Source organism: Ranitomeya variabilis, chromosome 3 (assembly GCF_051348905.1).
Source record: "Ranitomeya variabilis isolate aRanVar5 chromosome 3, aRanVar5.hap1, whole genome shotgun sequence".
NCBI classification, from domain to species: Eukaryota; Metazoa; Chordata; class Amphibia; order Anura; family Dendrobatidae; genus Ranitomeya; species Ranitomeya variabilis.
Genome location: NC_135234.1, coordinates 527272902 through 527295350, shown reverse-complemented (window position 1 = coordinate 527295350; position 22449 = coordinate 527272902). Strand labels below are relative to the sequence as shown.

At 44.9% G+C, this 22449-nt stretch overlaps 1 protein-coding gene across 1 annotated transcript in view; it reads left to right on the top strand.

The window, feature by feature from the left end:
• The window catches only part of TNFSF13B (TNF superfamily member 13b), a 173657-nt gene that overhangs the window by 36762 nt on the left and 114446 nt on the right, over nucleotides 1-22449 (top strand). The window contains 1 exon segment of the mRNA XM_077297025.1: nucleotides 5020-5098. Within this exon segment, the coding sequence (XP_077153140.1) occupies nucleotides 5020-5098 (79 nt within the window).

The window sequence follows — 22449 nt, the reverse complement described above, 5'->3', positions numbered from 1 at the left end:
CTTCATCCTGCCTCCGTGTCTCCATCCTGCCCCATTTCCATCCTGCCCCCTTTTTCCATCCTGCCCCCTTTTTCCATCCTGCCCCCTTTTTCCATCCTGCCCCCTGTTTCCATCCTTTTCTCCCATCCTGCCTCCGTGTCTCCCATCCTGCCCCATTTCCATTCTGCCCCCGTGTCTCATATCATGCCCCCATGTCTCCATCCTGTCCCTGTGTCTCCATCCTGCCAGAAGTCTCCATCCTGCCCCCGTGTCTCCCATCCTGCCCCATGTCTCCCATTCTGCCCCCCATTTCCATCCTGCCCCCTGTGCTGCCCCATGTCTCCATCATGCCCCTTGTTTCTCCCATCCTGTCCCTGTGTCTCCCATCCTGCCCCCTGTGTCTCCCATCCTGCCCCATGTCTCCATCCTGCCCCATGTCTTCATCCTGCCCCCTGTATCTCCCATCCTGCCACCTGTGTCTCCCATCCTGCCACCTATGTCTCCCATCCTGCCCCCATGTATCCATTTTGCCCTGTGTCTCCCATCCTGCCCCTATGTCTCCCATCCTGCCTCCGTATCTCCCATACTGCCTCCATATCTCCCATCCTGCCCCCTGTGTCTCCCATCCTGCCCCCTGTGTCTCCCATCCTGCCCCCTGTGTCTCCCATCCTGCCCCGTATCTCCATCCTACCCCTGTGTCTCCATCCTGCCCCCAGTTTCCATCCTGCCACCTGTTTCCATCCTGCCCCGTGTCTCCCATCCTGCCCCCGTGTCTCCATCCTGCCCCGTGACTCCATCCTGCCCCGTGTCTCCCATCCTGCCACCTGTGTCTCCCATCCTGCCCCCTGTCTCCATTCTGCCCCTTGTCTCCATTCTGCCCCATGTCTCCATTCTACCCTGGGCAGGATGGAGACACATGATCCATATATCTATATCCTGCCGGTGAAACATATTGTGGCTTGCCGCTTTCAATAAAAAAAAAAAAAAAACCTTTCTCCTTACCTGGCTGCACTCCTGCGGCGATGATCCCTCTAGGCGTTTCAAGTACGCACTCACCAGCGAATGACAATGATGTCATACGCTGGCGGAGTGCGTGCTGCCGTCAGCTGCCAGCATCCGATTGGCTGGCGGCTTTAACTATTGCTGTGCGGCCACGCACGGCAGTGGAGTAACTGAATCCTGCCGCTGGGGCCCGAAGCAGAAGAGATGGGGCCTGATGCCGGCGGCACCTGCGCGGTATCATTAATCAGGTAGAAGCTACTGCGCAGGCACGGCCAGCAGCATCTTGGTGGAGACAAATTTATTTTTCCCCTAGCAAAATGGCACCGGCGGTGGTGCTTGCACCATTTTGAAGAAGAAATTCTTCTTTTTTTGTCAACAAATTTATATCACTAAATAAAATGAAATATTATAGATCCGATCATGCTACAGCACAGGCGCCTGCATGAAGAGGGAATTTGCATATTTAATATCCCAGAGGAACATTGCATGGCGAATAAGCCTCCTTACCTTGACAAGCCAGAACTGGTATGTCACTCTCCACAAGGAGAAACGTTACCCCTTAGACCCCAGTCCAGAGCCTCTCACTTAGCCAAATCAGTTCTCATGCTTCGCACTGACGAGGGCCAACAGCCTGAAACTGTGTATGCGAATTGAGATACTGATTTGGCTTTTATCCTAAGTCATATTGCACGACTCGTTAAAGGGTTGATTGTGACTTGTAGGATCGCTACTTCCAACAGGTGGCGTTATAGAGTTCAAGTCCTCTTTTTCTCTGAAGAGGCAATTTGCATGATAAATGTAATTTTTTCCCCAAACAATGAGATATACAGTATGTTAAATAGGGGACAGGTCACTGAGGGATCAGTGACCTGTTATAAGCCATACAGATGAATTTATAAGCAAAGATACACATAAAGACCCCACCACAGGCCCAAAACTACAAGTATGGATTAAGCTACAAGCACAAGATGAATTTAATCAACCCAGGGATCATATTAACCCCTTAACGACCAGGGGTATTTTTGGTTTTGCATTTTAATTTTTTGCTCCCCTTCTTCCCAGAGCCATAACTTTTTTTTTTTTTGTAAAAATGGCCATTTGAGGCTTGTTTTTTGTGGGACGAGTTGTACTTTTGAACAACACCGTTGGTTTTACTATGTCGGGTAATAGAAAACGGGAAAACAATTCCAAGTACTGTGATATTGCAAAAAAGTGCAATCCCACACTTGTTTTTTATTTGGCTTTTTCAGTAGGTTCACTAAATGCTAAAACTGACCTGCCATTATGATTCTCCAGGTCATTGCGAGTTAAATGGCACCAAACATGTCTAGGTTATTTTTTATCTAAGCGGTGAAAAAAAATTCCAAAGTTCGTAGAAAAAAAAAAGTTGCCATTTTCCGAGACCCGTAGCATCTCCATTGGATTTGGGTGAGGGCTGACGTTTTTATTGATAACATTTTGGTGAAGATATGTTCTTTTGTTCGCCCGTTTATTGCATTTTATTGCAATGTTGCAGCAACCAAAAAAAATTTAATTTTGCCGTTTAGATTTTTTTTTCGCTACGCCGTTTACCGATTGAATTAATTATTTTTATGCATTGATAGATCGGGTGATTCTGAATGTGGTGATACCAAATATATGTATATTTGATTTTTTAAATTGTTTTATTTTGAATGGGGTGAAAGGGGGAAGATTTGAACTTTTGTATTTTTTACATTTCTTTCAAAAACATTTTTTTTTACTTTTAACTTGCTTCAGTAATCTCCATGGGAGACTAGAAGCTGCACTTTTCCGATCAGCTCTGCTACATAGAGCAGGGCTGCAGCCCTGCTCTATGTAGCAAATATGCTCACTTGCTATGAGCGCTGACTGCCAGGTGGCACTCACAGCAATCCAGCAATGACAACCTCATGGGTCTCCTGCAGACCCTGGGTTGTCATGTCAACCCATCGATCACCCGCGGTCATTAAACATGGGCACTGATGGGAGGAGGTAAAGATGCTCTTCCTGCTAGTTCATGTTAAATGCCACTGTCAACGTTTGACAGCGGCATTTAACATGTTAACAGCCGTGGGTGCATCGTGATTCCACCCACGGCTGTTCTGGGCACATGTCAGCTGATCAGATTAGCTGTCATGTGCCGGAAAAGGTACGGGCTCACCTCCGCAGCCCACACAAAACAGGGGGAGGCGCCTAATGATGGACTGTGTCCATCATTAGACGTTAAGGGGTTAATTAATATAATGGCGCCAACCTAACACTATCTGTAGGTTACTCAGCACAATCTTGCTGACAGGTTCCCTTTAAGGAATGGATTCTGAACAGGGGCAACAAGCCCACAATGGCAATAACTTTGAGTCTGAATATTTACAGCCACAGATGATGGACCCCAGGGCTCCGGTCCTTGCAGCTATGGCCTCTGAAGGTGCTGTCCTTGTGTCTTGCACTGTAGCTTGTGCATGTTTCTTTATGGGTAAAGCCCTGGTGCTGGATTCCTGCTTTCTTGTATACAGTCTCATCCTATACCTTGCTGCACTGCCTGGCTGCCATCTCATAAGAGCTAGACAATGGTAAGGATGTGCACTCAGCTTCTGGTGGGGGTGCTGGCTGAGCTGGATAAATTCAAGTAGACAAGCTGAACGTAGTCAGCCATACTTGCAAAAATTGTGCAAGAAGAGTTTTTAGTGTACAAAAGCGTAGTTGTACACCACAGTGTTTGAAGATAGTAGATAGTAGAGCGGTAAAGGCTACATTTCGACCCAGCCTGGCTTTTAAACATCGATTTTAAACATCGCTAGATCTTGTAGTATAGGGAAAAAAGATGTAGTAACTGCCTGGTGTGCTTCGCAAAAGAGATATGTGGTCCAGAGGATAGTTTCCAAGGGAGGACATGTAAGGGACTGTCCCGGGGGCTGGGTATAACAAGGCATCGGGCGCTTTTCCTGTGGTGAAGTCATCTCAATTTCTGCGACTGCAGCTGATTACCTTCAGTTTATCTCATGAGAGCTGTCACAGTCTGTTTCCTGCTTCTAAAGCTTTCCGATGCTGCTGAGGTGGCATAATGTGACCACTGGTCACTGACATGCAGCCGATCCTCTCTGGCTTTTCTCCAGGACACACACTTTTATCTACACAACCTACAAAATAGTCACTCAGTATTATTAAAAGGAAACTTCTTAGCTTCTTTACTGAGTACTACAGAAAGATTTTGGCTCTTTCGACTGGTCACTGCATGTACATCTTTTTTGCATATTCTCCAGTAATTTCTAGATACTGCAGTGCCCTTGACCTGTGTTACCTGACCACAGCCTGTTGTCTGACCATTATTTTGCCTTTCAATTTTGTACCATTACTGCCCTTCCAGTTCTTATTCATCTATCTCACTATGCCAGTCTGCGCTAGTACCAGGAGTTTAATTCATGGCTCCAACCTAGCACCTGTGTAAGTCCAGATCCCTGTATAGGGAATAAAGGGTGATGTCTCCTTGCATTAAGCCTGTCAATGGTAGCCATTTTAAAGAGGCCAAGAGACCACTGGCAAACCTATGTAATAACTGATTTCTGTAAAGAGTGTTGAGAAAACAATGAGCCATTAAGGGTGCCGACAGCAACCATTCATTCTTTTCTTCCATGCATTTCCTTGTCCATGTAAAAAATAAAATACTTGCAAAATATATTTAGTATAGAATAATTAAGAAGCACCCAATACTGTAAAAAAGTATAGAACAATAACCAAAACTATGGTAACCCACTAGTGAGGCACACTTAGACCAGAAGATGTTAACAGGTGACACTTCACTTACAATTTACAAGTAAAAGGATTTTCTTGTTAACACATGATAGAGCAGTGCATATGCATAATGCATATATTGTACAAAGTTGTTCAACTGTTTATTGTAGATTATATCTGTACATATGGTAAACTCTAAATGGTAATGTCAACAGAGCTTTTATATTAAGCCAACACTATTGTCATCAACGATAATAACCATTGTTGCAATTAAAATATATACCCTGGTAAACGCTTTGCTTTTTACAGATGGAAAAATCAGATATTCAGAAAGAAAGCAGTTTACTCCAAAATGAACGACTCCGAAGACAGGCATCGGATGGAAAAGGTATTCATTTATTGTGCTCCGGTTGAGTAAACCATAATTCTGTTCGTCTATGACATGGCATTTAGTTGATTGAATGCAAAAATTGATGAAACTGTCCTACCCAGCTCATGTAAAAATGTTATGTAGGGTGAGATTTGGGGAACTAGAACATTAGAAGACTGCTGTGTTTTCTTGTGAGAGAATTGGCTCAATTATGCTAATGGCACTTGACGCAAATTGTGTCAGAGTTTGAGCAGAGAGTCATCTTAGTGTGATCCGATTTTCTCGCATGAGCACAGGTGTGGAGAAGACGGAGAACTTAATTTCTCTATCTTCTCTATTGTCTGAGTCCACAAATGTTGGACTTAACTGGGATAACATCCGAGTGCAAGCCAATGGTTCACACGCACCCATAGACTTGTATGGATGCACATGATCTGAATTCCGGAGCCACTCACAGCATGTTGCAATTTTTTTCTCATGAGAAAAAAATCATAGGTCTGCATTGCCCCATAGTATAACATTGGGCCAAGTGCTATCTGATAAAACATGGGATAGTCATTTTATATACTTGTGTGAGCGAGCCCTTATGCAGATTTTCTAACTCCAAGCTACTGTATATAAACTTGAATGCTTATTGGATGAAGCAGATCAGATGTGCAGAATTATTAGGCAGCTTATTATTTTGAGGCAGCTTATTTTCGTCAGGTAAAGTGAGCCAAAAAAGAGATTTTGACTTTGAAAAGTCACAAATTGTTAGTCTTACAGAGGGATGCAGCACTTTTGAAATTGCTTTAATATTGAGATGTTATAATGGAACCATCAACATTGTTGTTGCAAACAGTCATCAGGGTTGCAAAAAACGGTTGTGAAAAAAAGTTGCACATTAACTCCCAAAGATTTGAGAAAAATTAAATGCGAAGTAATCAGGAACCATTATCCCCCAGTGCTGTCATATTCCATAACTGCAACCTCCCTGGAGTGGCCAGAAGTACAAAGTGTTCAGTGCTGAGAGACATGGCCAAGGTAAGGAAGGCTGAAACACGACCACCACTTAACAAGACACAGAAGTTGCAGTTGAAACGTCAAGACTGGGCCAAAAAATACATGAAAACAGATTTTTCAAAGCTTTTATGAGCTGATGAGATGAGAATGACTCTTGCAGAACCAGATGAGTGGACCCATGGCTGCATCAAGAGTCGCAGACTGGACTCATATGCCAGCACCAGTGGTGGTGGGTTATAGTTGTGGGCTGATATTAAAAATGAGCTAGTTTGACTTTTTCAGGTTGACTATAGACTCAAAATCCACTCCCAAACCTACTGCTTGAATTTAGAAGACACTTTCTTAAAGCAGACAAAAGTCTGCATCTTTCAAGAAAATCATGATTTTTATGCAGGACAATGCTTCATCACATGTATCGAAGTATCCACTACTTGGCTAGCCATTTTTTGGTCCAGTCATGACATTTCAATTTATGTGTCTTGTTTGATTTGTGTGTTTTGTGCTTATTAGTGATGAGCAAACGTGTTTGGTGATACTCTGATATCATTCGAGTATCTGAGTGTTCAGATATGCTCAGCACTCGAGCATTGGCTGTATTGCTGGTGCCAAACATGCAAGGATTGCCTGCCAGTCACTGTAATGCCGTAGCCATCTTGGTAGTGACAATACTGTGATTGGCTGGGCGCATTACCTCATCAGAGGTTATAAATAGAGATGAGTGAATTTGTTCGGGTCCCTGTTTGTTCGGCAATCTATAGCACTTACCGAATAAGCTACAGTGGGAACCCGGATACATGGAGCGCTCCGGCTGATCAGCTGCCCAGCTCCGCAGGTACATGTGTCACGGCTGTGTGACAGTTACAACACATATATGGAGAGTCTGTGTGTTGGGCTCTCCATGCATGTGTTGTGACTGTCACACAGCTTCGACACATGCAGCTGCGGAGCCGGACAGCTGATCAGCCAGAGAGATCCAGGTATCCGGGTTCCCACTGTAGCTTATTCCGTAAGCATTATAGCTTGCTGAATAAGCAAGGACCCAAACAAATTCTCTAGTTATAAAAGGACTTAGTCCGCTACACTTGGCACACTAACACCATTGCACAGCTCAGGGACTGTTCTTATTCGAAGGAGAGAGTAGTTGTCCAGGCCTGTTTGCACAGTTTTAGGAATTTGATTCCTCTAGTGGTGATACTTTGCTGAAACATCATGTTAAAAGTCCTTTTAGGGCTAATCTTGTGCTTTGCTGTTTCTATGCAATGCATTTTGCATTTAGCCTAGGGACAGCTGGAGAGTGGCTGAATACGACCTCTAGGCAGGGCTTAGTGCTTTGCAGTCCATTGCTAAAATTATAGCTGCTGCAGGTTAACACTTTTTTTGTGTGAAAAAATTTACTGTATTGTCATCCATACAGTTTAACGTGCTTTTTGTAAAATGATGGTGGTTTGAAATTTTTAAAAATTGCTTGGCCTGCTACAGTTCACAATTTTTTTTTTTAATTGAATATTCTCATCCAGTTTAATGTGCTTTATGTAACATTATGGTGGTTTAAATTTTTTAAAACACTTGACATTCTACAGTTCACAAATTGTTTTGGTTTCTAAAATTGATTATTGTCATCCATACATTTTAACGTGCTTTGTTTAAAATCATGGTAGCTTGAAATTTTTAAAAATTGGTTGGCCTGCTTCAGTTCACAAAATTTAAAAACAAAAAAATGACCATTCTCATCCATACAGATTTACAGATTAATGTGCTTTGTGCAATTTTACGGTGGTTTAAAAACTGATTGGCCTGCTACAGCTCACAACATTTTTTGTTTAAAAAAATGACTATTGTCTTTCATACAGTTTAACTTGCTTTGTGTGAAATTACTGTGGTTTGACATTTTTAAAAACTGCTTGGTCTCCTACTGGTGCCTTTTTTTAATTTAAAAAGTTTAGTTTCAATGCATCAAGGAAACTTGGTTTCTAGAGACCTAGCAATTAAAAAATGCGTAAAGCGTGCGGTAAGGGATGGGGAAGTGAAAGTACTGATGCTGGAGCTCAAGCAACACAGCTATCCACAACACATAGCTTCCTGTCCAACTTTGCAGGGAGACACAGGACACCACTTTTGAAGCCGCAGCAGTGTGATCAGGAGGTCATTTGGATAGCAGAAAATGCTACATTGCCAGCACCATCCAGTCTTAAACAAGGTCCAGTCTCAGCACCCAAGAGTCTGGATCGCTTAATCCTCAGCCTGATACTCCTTCCACTCACCATGACGAGTCCCAGAAGACCAGTAAACCCACACTAAGACACTCAGAGGATCTCTTTACTTCATTATTTCTTGATTGTGGCCTATTACCCTGCATGTTCCAAAAGGTACAGGAGGACATGCTGTTTAGTGATGCACAAAACCTACAGAAGCCACTCAAGAAGAGGACGGTGAGGAATGGCAAATTATGTCTAAGGAGGTAGCTGATGATGAAGCACAGTTGCCGATAAGTCTATAAGTCAGGTTGTTGTTAAGTCACCAAGTCAGAAGAACCAGGATGTGGTGGTGGAAGATGGGGTGGTGGATGACAAATTCACTGACCTAACCTGGGAAGCAGTCATGCAGAGGGAGGCCAACAGCGCTGAGGGGGGGAATCGGCAATTGAAACAGGCAGTTAAATGACCAGAGGGAGAAGGTTGGCATCTGTTCTGCAGAGCACCGACACTTGAGAATTTCTCCGTCAAAGAGTTACGTGTTCCCCAGTCTGGGACTTTTTCCGAAACAAAAAAATGGTCATTTGCATCCCGCGCCATGTCAATACCAGCAGGGGCATGACCACTAAGAGCATAACCTCCACCAGCATGATCAGGCACATGTCGTCTAAGCAACTGACTGACTCAGTGGACCGTACGCCTGGGTCCACAATTAGTGCAAGTGGGTGACATCACTGTCTCTTCCCTTGTGCTAGGTGCTTGGCAATCCTCTGTCCATGACAATGGCACAGATGCCTCCCGCCCCGCACCTGTCCTTGCACATCTTGTTGCACCATCAACAGGCATTTATAAAATCATTGTCACAGTACAGCATTCAGCTGTCAATTCCCCAGGGCTTGGAATGAAAAAGAAAGTTGCCACCCACAGGTCCAAAAGCTAAACGGGCACATTTTCAGGCTGCTTGTCATGGAAATGTTGCAAATTAGGCTTGTAGACAAGAAGGATTTCTGCCGACTTATGGTGACAGCATCCCTTGGTACTTGGTCCCCAGCCACCACTATTTTTCACACTTAACGACCAACACATGGACAAGCTCTTGTGGCCAGAGATGCTACATGTCTCTGATAGGACACTGGGTGAACATTGTGGAGGACGGGGCCGGATCCCACCCTGGCACGGCACATGTGCTAAACACGTCGAGTATTGCTGGCCCTATCTCTATCAGGGTTTCCTCCACCTCCTACACTAGTTCCTGCACTCCCTCCTGCTGCTCCTCATCCTCCATCTCCTATGTGGTATCTCAGAGTATGTCGTCCACATCAACCAGAAGCTCTGTAGCACTGCCTCAGTGAAGCGGCAAAGGGCAAATTTGTCTAGGAGACAAACAGCACACCGTGGCAGAGTTAATGAAAGGCAAAACAGACCAGACAGATCTGTGGCTCTCTCCACTGAACCTACAACCAGGCATGGTCATGTGTGATAATGCGAGTAGCCTGGTGGTGGCTGTGAAGTTGGCAAGCTTACACACGAACCATGCTTATGAATACACCTGTCAGTATTCTGGTCAACCTCAGCAAATAACAACTGAAGGGTGGGCATGTTTTTAATATTCAATATTTGAAGGCCTTCCAGTTGTTGCCTTCAAGTGTGTATGGATGACCCTCCTTATAAATTGTTTTTGGACTGTGTGCAGAGCCTTTGTGAGTGTGGAAGTACCACAACTATACTTTCTTAATTTTGTTATGAGGCAGTCCAGTGGGTGCCTTCAATGGTATATGGATGACCCTCCTTATAATTTGTTACTGGCTTTGCACTGTTTGCAGAGCCTTTATGAGTGTAGAAGTATCACAACTATATTTTCTTAATATTTGAATGAGGCACTTTAGTTGGCATCTTCAAGGGTGTATGGTTGGCACTGCTTATAATTTTTAGTAGGCTGTGTGCAGAGCTTTTGTGAGTGTAGGAGTACCACTCTACTGTTCACAATATTTGAATGAGGTACTACAGTTGGTGCCTTGAAAGGTATATGCATCGCCTTTATGAGTCTACGAATACCATTACATGTCAATTTGAACATAATGTGTATGAAGCCCTCCTTTATGTCTAATACAGGGCATATCTGAGTCCCTCTTCCATCAAATTTTTGGCAATACTTGCTTCCTTCATAAATTCCACTGAAATTTCCAATTTTTTAATAAAAATTTCAATTTTAGCTTATTTAAATTATTATTTTTTTAAACCCTTTTACAATTTTGCCTTACACAAGTTATTATAAAGGAAAGAATGTTTCTTAACATTTTGTTTCCTGTAAACTCCTATTTCTCTTTGAATTTTGAATGTTTTATTGTCAGTCGTTAAAGTGGAGTAAAAGTGTGACACCATTGTTCTCAACAGCGATCTTGGAGTCAGAGTTGCTTCCAGGAGTCTTCCCCATGCTGTTTTACTTTCATTCATTTTTGTCCATCTATTTAAACATTTTCACTGATCCCCAGACCTCCTTGTAGGCTTATCCCTAGTGCCTATTTTTTGCACCCAATTCACTATTTGCACCCTTTTTAAGTCTATTTTATATGTGCTTGCCTGTGTGTTTTTCAGTTTTTTTTTGTTTGCTCTGTTAGCAAAGTTTAGCAATTCCAGATGTTTTCGGTTGATTGGTCATTTGTGAGGTTTTTTTTTTTTTAAAGTTGCAAAATTAGGTATGACTCACCTCTTGTCTTCCCCTGATGTATTTTTGAGCATGCCAGTATTTTGACACAATTTTTTGCCGTTTCACAAAACGTGACTTTTTACTCTTAAAAGTCACAAAACAGTTCCTGGCCACTTTTGTCTTTGCATTAAATTCATGAATCACATGCACCATTTTGAAAAAATTGGTGTAAAAATGTGCAGCTAATGACACAAAACAAAAAGGAGAGTGACTATAAAAAGGTCACAAATGATGAATTGTGGCCAAAATCCATCCATCCATCCATCCATCCATCCATCCATCCAAGGATTTCTGAAACATACAACAAAAAATTGGAGATTTGTTTATGAGACATGGATGTTTGTTTATAGAAATAAGTTGTTCTACTTATATGTTAATATGTAGACTTAGAGCAGCATTTTGTAGGGAATGAGATCCTGATTCCAGTGATGTGTCATTTACTAGGCTATGTGTTGCTATTTACATAAAATCATTGTTTTATCAGCAGGTGATTATCCCTAGGGGACTATTTTTCTCATACCTCCTAGTCCAACCACACCCCCACGACTAATTAGCAGCTTTATGTCAATATACAGTGCACATAGAATGCTGTCAATCAGTGGAGTGAGTGGGGTTATATATAGGGTTGAGCGAAACGGATCGGACAAATTCAAAAATCGCCGACTTTTGGCAAAGTCGGGTTTCATGAAACCCGACCCGATCCCAGTGTGGGATCGGCCATGCGGTCGGCAATCTTCGCGCCAAAGTCGCGTTTCGTATGACGCGTTCAGCGCCATTTCTCAGCCAATGAAGGAGGACGCAGAGTGTGAGCAGCGTGATGACATAGGTCTCGGTCCCCACCACCTTAGAGAAGGGCATGACAGTGATTGGCTTGCTTTCTGCGGCGTCACAAGGGGTATAAAGGGGCGTGCACGCTGACCGCCATCTTACTTCTGGCGATCTTAGCGTAGGGAGAAGTTGCTGCAGCTTCGTCAGAAGAAGGGCTATAGTTAGGGAGGGAAGATTAACCCCCAAACTGCTTGTGCTGTAGCGATTTCCACCTTTGTTTTGCAGGGACAGTGGAGGCTATATCTGTGTGCCTCAGCTCTGTAGCTTATTAGGCTGCCTTATAAGGCTCCCTGATATCTGCATTGCTGTTTGCACGCTGCTGTGCAAACCAACTGCTTTTTTAAAAGCAAAAATCCTGTTGCTCCTTTCTGCAGTTATCTTGTTTATTTGTCCACACTTTTGTGTGCAGCAGTCCTTTTTGTTGCTGCCATACTTGTCCTGAGAACATTGTAGAAAGTTTGAAATTGTACTACAGTCCTTGGATTTTTTTCAGATATCTTCCAGCCACTTTCTGCCACTTACATTGTGTTGTGTTACACACTGTGCCTGAGTTGTGGTGCTGTCTCCCCCCAAAAAAAGGGAGATTCAAAGTGTCACAAAGTGGATATATGTCAGTTCTGTTAGTTTGTCGTATATCAGCCAGCCACGTTCTACCACTTACATTGTGTTGTAAAATACATTGGGCCTGAGTTTGGGTTCAGTCTCCCCCCAAAAAAAGTGAGATTGAAAATCTCACAAAGTGGATAAACCTCAGTCCTCTTAGTTTGTGGTGTATCAGCCAGCCACTTGCTGCCACTCACATTGCGTTGTAAAATACACAGGGCCTGAGTTTGGGTTCAGTCTCCCCCCAAAAAAGTGAGATTGAAAATCTCACAAAGTGGATAAACCTCAGTCCTCTTAGTTTGTGGTGTATCAGCCAGCCACTTGCCGCCACTCACATTGCATTGTAAAATACACAGGGCCTGAGTTTGGGTTCAGCCTCCCCCCAAAAAAAAGTGAGATTGAAAATCCCACAAAGTGGATAAACCTCAGTCCTCTTAGTTTGTGGTGTATCAGCCAGCCACTTGCTGCCACTCACATTGCGTTGTAAAATACAGAGGGCCTGAGTTTGGGTTCAGTCTCCCCCCAAAAAAAGTGAGATTGAAAATCTCACAAAGTGGATAAACCTCAGTCCTCTTAGTTTGTGGTGTATCAGCCAGCCACTTGCTGCCACTCACATTGCATTGTAAAATACGCAGTGCCTGAGTTTGGGTTCAGTCTCCCCCCTCCCAAAAAAAGTGAGATTGAACATCTTACAAAGTGGATAAACCTCAGTCCTCTTAGTTTGTGGTGTATCAGCCAGCCACTTGCTGCCACTCACATTGCGTTGTAAAATACACAGGGCCTGAGTTTGGGTTCAGTCTCCCCCCAAAAAAGTGAGATTGAAAATCTCACAAAGTGGATAAACCTCAGTCCTCTTAGTTTGTGGTGTATCAGCCAGCCACTTGCCGCCACTCACATTGCATTGTAAAATACACAGGGCCTGAGTTTGGGTTCAGTCTCCCCCCCAAAAAAAAGTGAGATTGAAAATCCCACAAAGTGGATAAACCTCAGTCCTCTTAGTTTGTGGTGTATCAGCCAGCCACTTGCTGCCACTCACATTGCGTTGTAAAATACAGAGGGCCTGAGTTTGGGTTCAGTCTCCCCCCAAAAAAAGTGAGATTGAAAATCTCACAAAGTGGATAAACCTCAGTCCTCTTAGTTTGTGGTGTATCAGACAGACACTTGCTGCCACTCACATTGGGTTGTAAAAAACACAGGGCCTGAGTTTGGGTTCAGTCTCCCCCCCAAAAAAGTGAGATTGAACATCTCACAAAGTGGATAAACCTCAGTCCTCTTAGTTTGTGGTGTATCAGCCAGCCATTTGCTGCCACTCACATTGCATTGTAAAACACACAGGGTCTGAGTTTGGGTTCAGTCTCCCCCAAAAAAAGTGAGATTGAAAATCTCACAAAGTGGATAAACCTCAGTCCTCTTAGTTTGTGGTGTATCAGCCAGCCACTTGCCGCCACTCACATTGCATTGTAAAATACACAGGGCCTGAGTTTGGGTTCAGTCTCCCCCCCAAAAAAAAGTGAGATTGAAAATCCCACAAAGTGGATAAACCTCAGTCCTCTTAGTTTGTGGTGTATCAGCCAGCCACTTGCCGCCACTCACATTGCATTGTAAAATACACAGGGCCTGAGTTTGGGTTCAGTCTCCCCCCCAAAAAAAAGTGAGATTGAAAATCCCACAAAGTGGATAAACCTCAGTCCTCTTAGTTTGTGGTGTATCAGCCAGCCACTTGCTGCCACTCACATTGCGTTGTAAAATACAGAGGGCCTGAGTTTGGGTTCAGTCTCCCCCCAAAAAAAGTGAGATTGAAAATCTCACAAAGTGGATAAACCTCAGTCCTCTTAGTTTGTGGTGTATCAGACAGACACTTGCTGCCACTCACATTGGGTTGTAAAAAACACAGGGCCTGAGTTTGGGTTCAGTCTCCCCCCCAAAAAAGTGAGATTGAACATCTCACAAAGTGGATAAACCTCAGTCCTCTTAGTTTGTGGTGTATCAGCCAGCCATTTGCTGCCACTCACATTGCATTGTAAAACACACAGGGTCTGAGTTTGGGTTCAGTCTCCCCCAAAAAAAGTGAGATTGAAAATCTCACAAAGTGGATAAACCTCAGTCCTCTTAGTTTGTGGTGTATCAGCCAGCCACTTGCCGCCACTCACATTGCATTGTAAAATACACAGGGCCTGAGTTTGGGTTCAGTCTCCCCCCCAAAAAAAAGTGAGATTGAAAATCCCACAAAGTGGATAAACCTCAGTCCTCTTAGTTTGTGGTGTATCAGCCAGCCACTTGCTGCCACTCACATTGCGTTGTAAAATACACAGGGCCTGAGTTTGGATTCAGTCTCCCCCCAAAAACGTGAGATTGAAAATCTCACAAAGTGGATATACCTCAGTCCTCTTAGTTTGTGGTGTATCAGCCAGCCACTTGCTGCCACTCACATTGCGTTGTAAAATACACAGGGCCTGAGTTTGGGTTCAGTCTCCCCCCCCAAAAAAGTGAGATTGAAAATCTCACAAAGTGGATAAACCTCAGTCCTCTTAGTTTGTGGTGTATCAGCCAGCCACTTGCTGCCACTCACATTGCGTTGTAATATACACAGGGCCTGAGTTGTGCAGTCTCCCCCCCAAAAAAGGGAGAATTAAATTCTCAACAAGTTTATATACACCTTCTACCTTGTTTTACAGTACCATATAATGGTTGTTATTTTGGTTAGATTTTCCCAAAAATGAGGAAGTCTGGTGGAAGAGGCCATGGGCGGTCATTGCCAGCTGGTACTGATGGTGGTGGTGGTGGTGGTGGAGCATCTGGTGGTAGTGGGAAAAGCAAAATAGCAGCTGGGAGTAGGAAAACCGGTTTTAAAGCCGGAGCAGCAGGAAAAGTTTTGGCTTTCCTTGATGACACAGCCTCTAGCACTTTCGCCTCCTCTTCCAACAGTTCGAAATATAAAAGCAGCAAGTCGTCAGTGGATGCTCCCGGTCAGGAACAAGTCGCTTCCTTGTGTCCTTCACCCAAACCTAAAGTGAAGGATGCGGCAGGCGACACTACAGTTTACTCCATGGAGCTCTTTACACATACCGTGCCTGGGTTAGAAAGGGAAATTGTTAACAGCCCATTACAAGATGAATCGGACATGGTGTGCACTGATGCACAGCCACAGCTAGATTATTATGCTGTTCCATTGACTCAGATCACTACATTGCCCTCACAGTGTACTGAGCCAGAAACTGACCCTGATGAGACTATGGTGCCCCGTCCGGAACGCTATAGCACCTTACACGGTGACACAGAGAAAGGTGCATATGACATTGAAGAGGAGGTGATAGATGACCGAGTTGTCGACCCAGATTGGCAGCCATTGGGAGAAGAGGGTGCCACTGACAGTAGCTCAGAAGCGGAGGAGGATGATCCGCAGCAGCCATCAACATCACAACAGCTTTCATCTGGCAGGCCCGTCTCAGGCCAAAAAAGTTTGTCAACCCCCAAAAAAGTTTTAGGACAGCGTGGCCATCCGGTGAAAGTAGCACAGCGTGCAATGCCTTAAAAGGTATTGCATAGTAGGAAGAGTGGAGTGTGGCAATTTTTTAACCAAGATCCGAATGATCAGTGCAAAGTTATCTGTAAGACCTTTAGCAGTGGGAAGAATCCCTTAAATTTAAATACAACGTGCATGCGTAGACATTTAACCAGCATGCACTTGCAAGCCTCTCTCAATCGGCCATGTCCACCACCACCACCACCGCTAGTTCCACCATATGCACCTCTCCAGTCCAGCTCACCCTACAAGAGACTCTCGATAGGAAAAGAATCTACTCATCCTCTCATCCGCGTACACAGGGTTTGAATGTCCACATTGCTAGACTAATCTCATTAGAGATTATGCCCTACCGGTTGGTTGAAAGCGAAGCTTTCAAAGCCCTGATGGCCTACGCAGTACCATGCTAAGATCTACCCAGTCGACACTTCTTTGTGAGAAAAGCCATCCCAGCCCTCCACCAGCATGTCAAAGACCGCATTGTCCATGCCCTGAGGCAATCAGTCAGTAGAAAGGTGCACCTCACAACAGATGCATGGACCAGTAGGCATGGCCAGGGACGTTACGTGTCCATCACGGCGCACTGGGTTAATGTGGTGGATGCAGGGTCCACAGGGGACAGCCATAGTGGGACAGTTCTGCCTTGCCCACGGTCTAGGAAACAGTTGGCTGTAGGTGTTTGCCCCTCCTCCTCCAGAAGCGAGAGCTCATCCACAGAGCGCTGTCGTACGACCACTCCATCCGCAGCTGCCAGTGTTGCACACGAGGTGTCCCATTATGGAACAGCTAGTGGTAAGCGTCAGCAGGCTGTGTTGGAAATGAAGTGTTTGGGCGACAACAGACACACCACGGAAGTTCTGGCCAAGTACTTGCAGCAAGAAACTCAGTCATGGCTGGGCAGTGTACATCTTGAGGCTGGCAAGGTAGTCACTGATAACGGAAGGAATTTTATGGCTGCCATAGCCCTTTCAGAACTGAAACACATACTTTACCTAGCTCACACATTGAACCTGGTGGTGCAGTGCTTCCTGAAAAATTATCCGGGGTTACCAGCCCTGCTCCTGAAGGTGCGAAGACTTTGCTTGCACATCCACCGGTCACCCGTACACTCCAGCCGTATGCTGAACCATCAGCGATCGCTGAGGCTTCCCCAGCACCACCTAATAATCGATGTTGCAACAAGGTGGAACTTCACACTGCACATGCTTCAGAGGCTGTGCGAACAGAGGCGTGCTGTAATGTATTTGTGGGAGGATACACATACACGGGCAGGCAGTTGGATGGCAGACATGGAGTTGTCAGGTGTGCAGTGGTCAAAGCTACAAGACCTCTGTCAAGTCCTTCAGTGTTTTGAGTAGGGTTGAGCGACTTTTGCTTTTTTAGGATCGAGTCGGGTTTCGTGAAACCCGACTGTCTCGAAAGTCAGATCGTGTGAAATCGGCCGATTATTTTGAAAAGTCGGGGGGCCGACCGAAACACGAAACCCAATGCAAGTCTATGAGGATATTTTTTTTTTCTTCTCTCTCTCTCTCTCTCCCCCTCTCTCTCTCTCTCTCCTCCATCCCTGCAAAGTGTGTGTTTCACTGTGCAAATCGCTATATCCCAAACGTTAAGATGGCGGCTTTACCCCCTGTGACGCCGCACAAAGCAAGCCGGAACCTATGTCATCACGCTGCCCACACTCCTTCAGTGGCTGAAAAAATGGCGGGGAAAGCGTCATATGAAACGCGACTTTGGCGCGAAGATTGCCGACCGCAGGGCCGATCCCACAGTGGGATCGGGTCGGGTTTCATGAAACCCGACTTTGCTGAAAGTCGGCGACTTTTGAAAATGTCCGATCCGTTTCGCTCAACCCTAGTTTTGAGGAATGTACACGGCTGGTAAGTGCAGACGACACCGTCATAAGCATGAGCATCCCACTAATGCGTCTGCTGATGCAAAGTTTGATGCACATTAAGGAGCAGGCATCTGCAGCCGAGGAGGAGGGAAGCGTTGATGACAGTCAGCCATTGCCTGCTCAGGGAACTCTCCTGGACGAGGTGGTGGATGAAGAGGAGGAGGAGGAGGATGATGGGGATGAATATTTATGGGAGGAGGATGCTTCTCAGGGGGCAATAGAAACTGGTGGCGTTGCAAGGTCAGGTACAGGATTTTTGCGGGATACAAGTGATGTTGATTTGCAAGAAAGTGCTCCTCAACCCAGCACAAGCAGTGAATTGACACCTGGAACATTGGCCCACATGGCTGAGTATGCCTTGCGTATCGTAAAAAGGGACCCCCGCATTATCAAAATGATGCCCGATGACGATTACTGGTTGGCCTGCCTCCTGGATCCATGATATAAAGGAAAATTACAAAATATCATGCCACATGAGAACCTTGAGCAAATATTGCCTACCAAACAAGCAACTCTTGTAGACCATTTGGTTCAGGCATTCACAGCACACAGCGGGGGTGATGGTTCTCACACGAGCTGTAGGGGGCAACATGGCAGAGGTGTTAGAGGTTCACAAATCAGAAGTGGCGTTGGACAGAGGGGTTTATTAACCAGGTTGTGGAGTGATTTCGCAATGATCGCAGACACGACACGTACTGCTGCATCGATTCAAAGTGACAGGAGACTGCATTTGTCCAGTATGGTTATGAACTATTTTTCATTCCTTATCTATGTTCTCCCTCACAGGTCATTCCTAGTGTTGAGCATTCCGATACCGCAAGTATCGGGTATCGGCCGATACTTGCGGTATCGGAATTCCGATACCGAGATCCGATACTTTTGTGGTATCGGGAATCGGAATCGGAAGTTCCCAGTATATGGTTCCCAGGGTCTGGAGGAGAGGAAACTCTCCTTCAGGCCCTGGGATCCATATCCATGTAAAAAATAAAGAATTAAAATAAAAAATAGGGATATACTCACCCTCTGACGCGCCCTGGTAGTAACCGGCAGCCTGCTTTGCTTAAAATGAGCGCGTTCAGCACCTTCCATGACGTCACGGCTTCTGATTGGTCGCGTGCCGCTCATGTGACCGCCACGTGACCAATCACAAGCCGTGACGTAATTCTCAGGTCCTAAATTCCTAGAATTCGGAATTTAGGACCTGAGAATGACGTCACGGCTTGTGATTGGTCGCGTGGCGGTCACATGAGCGGCACGCAACCAATCAGAAGCCGTGACGTCATGGAAGGCCCTAAACGCGCTCATTTTAAGCAAAGAAGGCTGCCGGTTACCAGCGGTGATGTCCAGGGGCCTCCGGAGAGGTGAGTATATCAATATTTTTTATTTTAATTCTTTATTTTACACAGTAATATGGATCCCAGGGCCTGAAGGAGAGTTTCCTCTCCTTCAGACCCTGGGAACCATCAGGATACCTTCCGATACTTTGTGTCCCATTGACTTGTATTGGTATCGGGTATCGGTATTGGCGATATCCGATACTTTTCGGGTATCGGCCGATACTATCCGATACCGATACTTTCAAGTATCGGACGGTATCGCTCAACACTAGTCATTCCCCTTTGATTACTGGGCATCTAAAATAGACACCTGGCCTGAATTGGCAGAATATGCATTACAGGAGCTCGCTTGCCCTGCTGCTAGTGTGCTTTCAGAAAGAGTCTTCAGTGCTGCTGGTTCAATACTGACCAAAAGAAGGTGTCAGGACTCTGAACATTTTTTATTACCTTTTTGTGCATTACTGCCCTTTTCCAAGATGGCGTCTTTGGTCTCATGTGCACTGTGTCTTCCTGCTATAAAACTCCACCCCAGCCTTCAGTCTGTGCTAGAGTATTCTCCCTTGCATCCAGCTCCTGACCTCTGGTGACTCCCTGGCTATATATCTGCTCTTGTGAACCTGTGGGGTTATCCTGTTACTCTGCTCTGAGTTCCTGCTGCATACACCAGTTCCAGTAATCCTCCTTCATCTGCTGCTCGTGTTTACTTCCATCTGCATTTGCTGGACATGTAAGCTGTTTGCTGCTCTGCAAGAACCTGAGACTATTACACAGACCTCCCTGGTTGAGCTAAGATATTATTTGAACTGCCTTATAAGCATATCTATCTGTGTTTTGGTCTAAGCAAGGACTTATTCGTGTCAAGTATCCTCAAGAATAATTGTGCTTCATAGACTTTCTGTGTGATTGCATTTTCCTCTGAAGTTTCCTATAGACAGCTGAGCTGCATTTGATATTTGCACCAAGTGTTGTGGACTTGAGTTTCTTTTTGCACCTGTTTGAATCACCGTGTGATAATATAGACTTTACCACTTATAAAACTGTGTCCTGTAGTTGTCTTGTTCCACGCAAAGAGTCTCCTGAGTTATTCCCTATAATTATTACAGGATACTCCAGCCTAAAAAGAAAAGAAAAGGAGACTGCTGGAACAATGACTGCAGAAAGCAGACTAGAGCAGGTGTTTTCCATAATTAGATCACTGCAGAAAGATGTGGAAGGTCTGCAAAAGAAGTTTGGAAGCTTTGAACACAATCAACAAGTGTTTGAACAGACTTTGCAGGACTTAAGCACCCGCATGGCAGCCCAGGAAAACAAACTTGCTGGCATAGAGTCCCAGTATGGATGGGCTTTTCAGGACATAAGCACGCAAATAGCTGCACAAGCGACTTTTCCCTCTGGGCAACCGCGACCAGCTAGCCCACCTAAGTTGCCCCCATTCAGATTTAATGGTGATCGCGACAAATTTCATGGCTTTGTGAATCAATGTATGCATTTTGATGTGCATGCTGACCATTTTCCTAATGATAGATCCAAAGTATTGTGTGTAATAATGCTGCTGACCGCACGAGCGCTCGCCTGGGCGAATCCGATGATGGAGTCTCGTGACCCACGGTTAAATAACTTGGATGATTTCTTGGCCGCTATGGCATTAATGTTTGATGATCCTAGTCGCTGTGCAACCGCTGAATCTGCTTTATTGTCTTTACGCCAGGCAAAACGTTCTGTTATTGAGTTATGCCACTGAATTCAGGAGATTTGCGGTAGATACCAATTGGGACAGTTATGCACAATTGCCTATTTTTAAAAGGGGTCTGTCTAGTATTGTAAAAGATGAACTAGCTCGCTCTGAGTCACCAGAAGAGCTAGAGACATTTATACAGCATTGTGTGCGCATTGACATTCGCCTTACTGAGCGTAGGCAGGAGAAGTTTGCTGCATATAACCGTATTTCTAACTTTTCCCTTCCTTCCAAAGAGCCTGCAGGTAAAACCTCTGGAGAGGTGGAGGAGGTGCCCATGCAAATTGATTCCATTCAGAGGCGTGAGATCAATGAGTGCCGGGAGCAACGCCTTCGTGAAAGTCTATGTTTCTACTGCGGCCAGTCTGACCACTTCTTGATCAATTGTCCTAAGTGTCCTAGACGGCCTAACAAGGTGCTAGCAGCAGTAGGGGAGTATGACAACTGTGATGATGAATCCGACATCTCTGAATGTAGCCTGCCTTTAAACTCTGTATTCCATTCACTTTCTATGACTTCACCCCCCAAGGAGCTTAAGGAAAAGAACTCTCACTGTTCCCTATTAAGATCCTGTGTTCAGGACAGTGGATTTCCAGTGCAGCTATGATTGACTCTGGTGCAGGTGGCAATTTCATGGATATCGCTTTTGCCATGGAACATGGTATTGAAATTCAGCAAAGAGCCTCTCCAATTACCATGGAAACAGTGGATGGGTCACCTTTAATCTCTGGGCCTGTGGATCAGGAGACCGTACCCCTTGAAATTTTGTTGGAGCCTAACCATCAGGAGCAAATTTCTTTCTTGCTAATTTCTTCTCCTCATTTTCCTGTGATTTTAGGCATTCCTTGGTTGCGTTCTCAGAACCCAATTATCAACTGGGAGTCCAAGGAGATTATCTTTCCAACAAGGAGCAACTCAGCGTTAACAGAAGCTGTCCCTGAGTCCACGGCTACGGAACCACATGTACAGGTATTTTCTTTACCTCCAGCATATAAAGAGTTCTCTAACATCTGTGACAAGAAGAATGCAGATCATCTTCCTCCACACAGGCATTATGACTGTCCCAATGAGTTGCTTCCTGGGGCAGCTATTCCTTTTGGTAACGTATACCCTTTGGCGGCACCTGAGCTTCAAGCCTTAAAGGAGTATATTAATGAAAATCTGGCCAAAGGCTTCATATGTCCTTTTTCCTCACCAGCAGGGGCACCTATCTTTTTTGTAAAGAAGAAGGATGGGACCCTGAGACCCTGTGTTGACTATCGGGAACTCAATAAAGTAACCGTACAAAACCGTTACCCTTTGCCTCTGATTCCCGAATTACTGGAAAGAGTCAGCCATGCTAAGGTGTTCTCTAAACTGGATCTTCGTGGGGCTTATAATTTGGTGTGTATTCATCCAGGGGATGAGTGGAAGACAGCATTCAGATGCCGGTATGGACACTTTGAATCTCTTGTGATGCCCTTCGGGCTTTGTAACACCCCTGCAACGTTTCAACACCTTGCTAATGACATTTTCAGAGATTTGTTGGACCAGTTTGTAGTGATC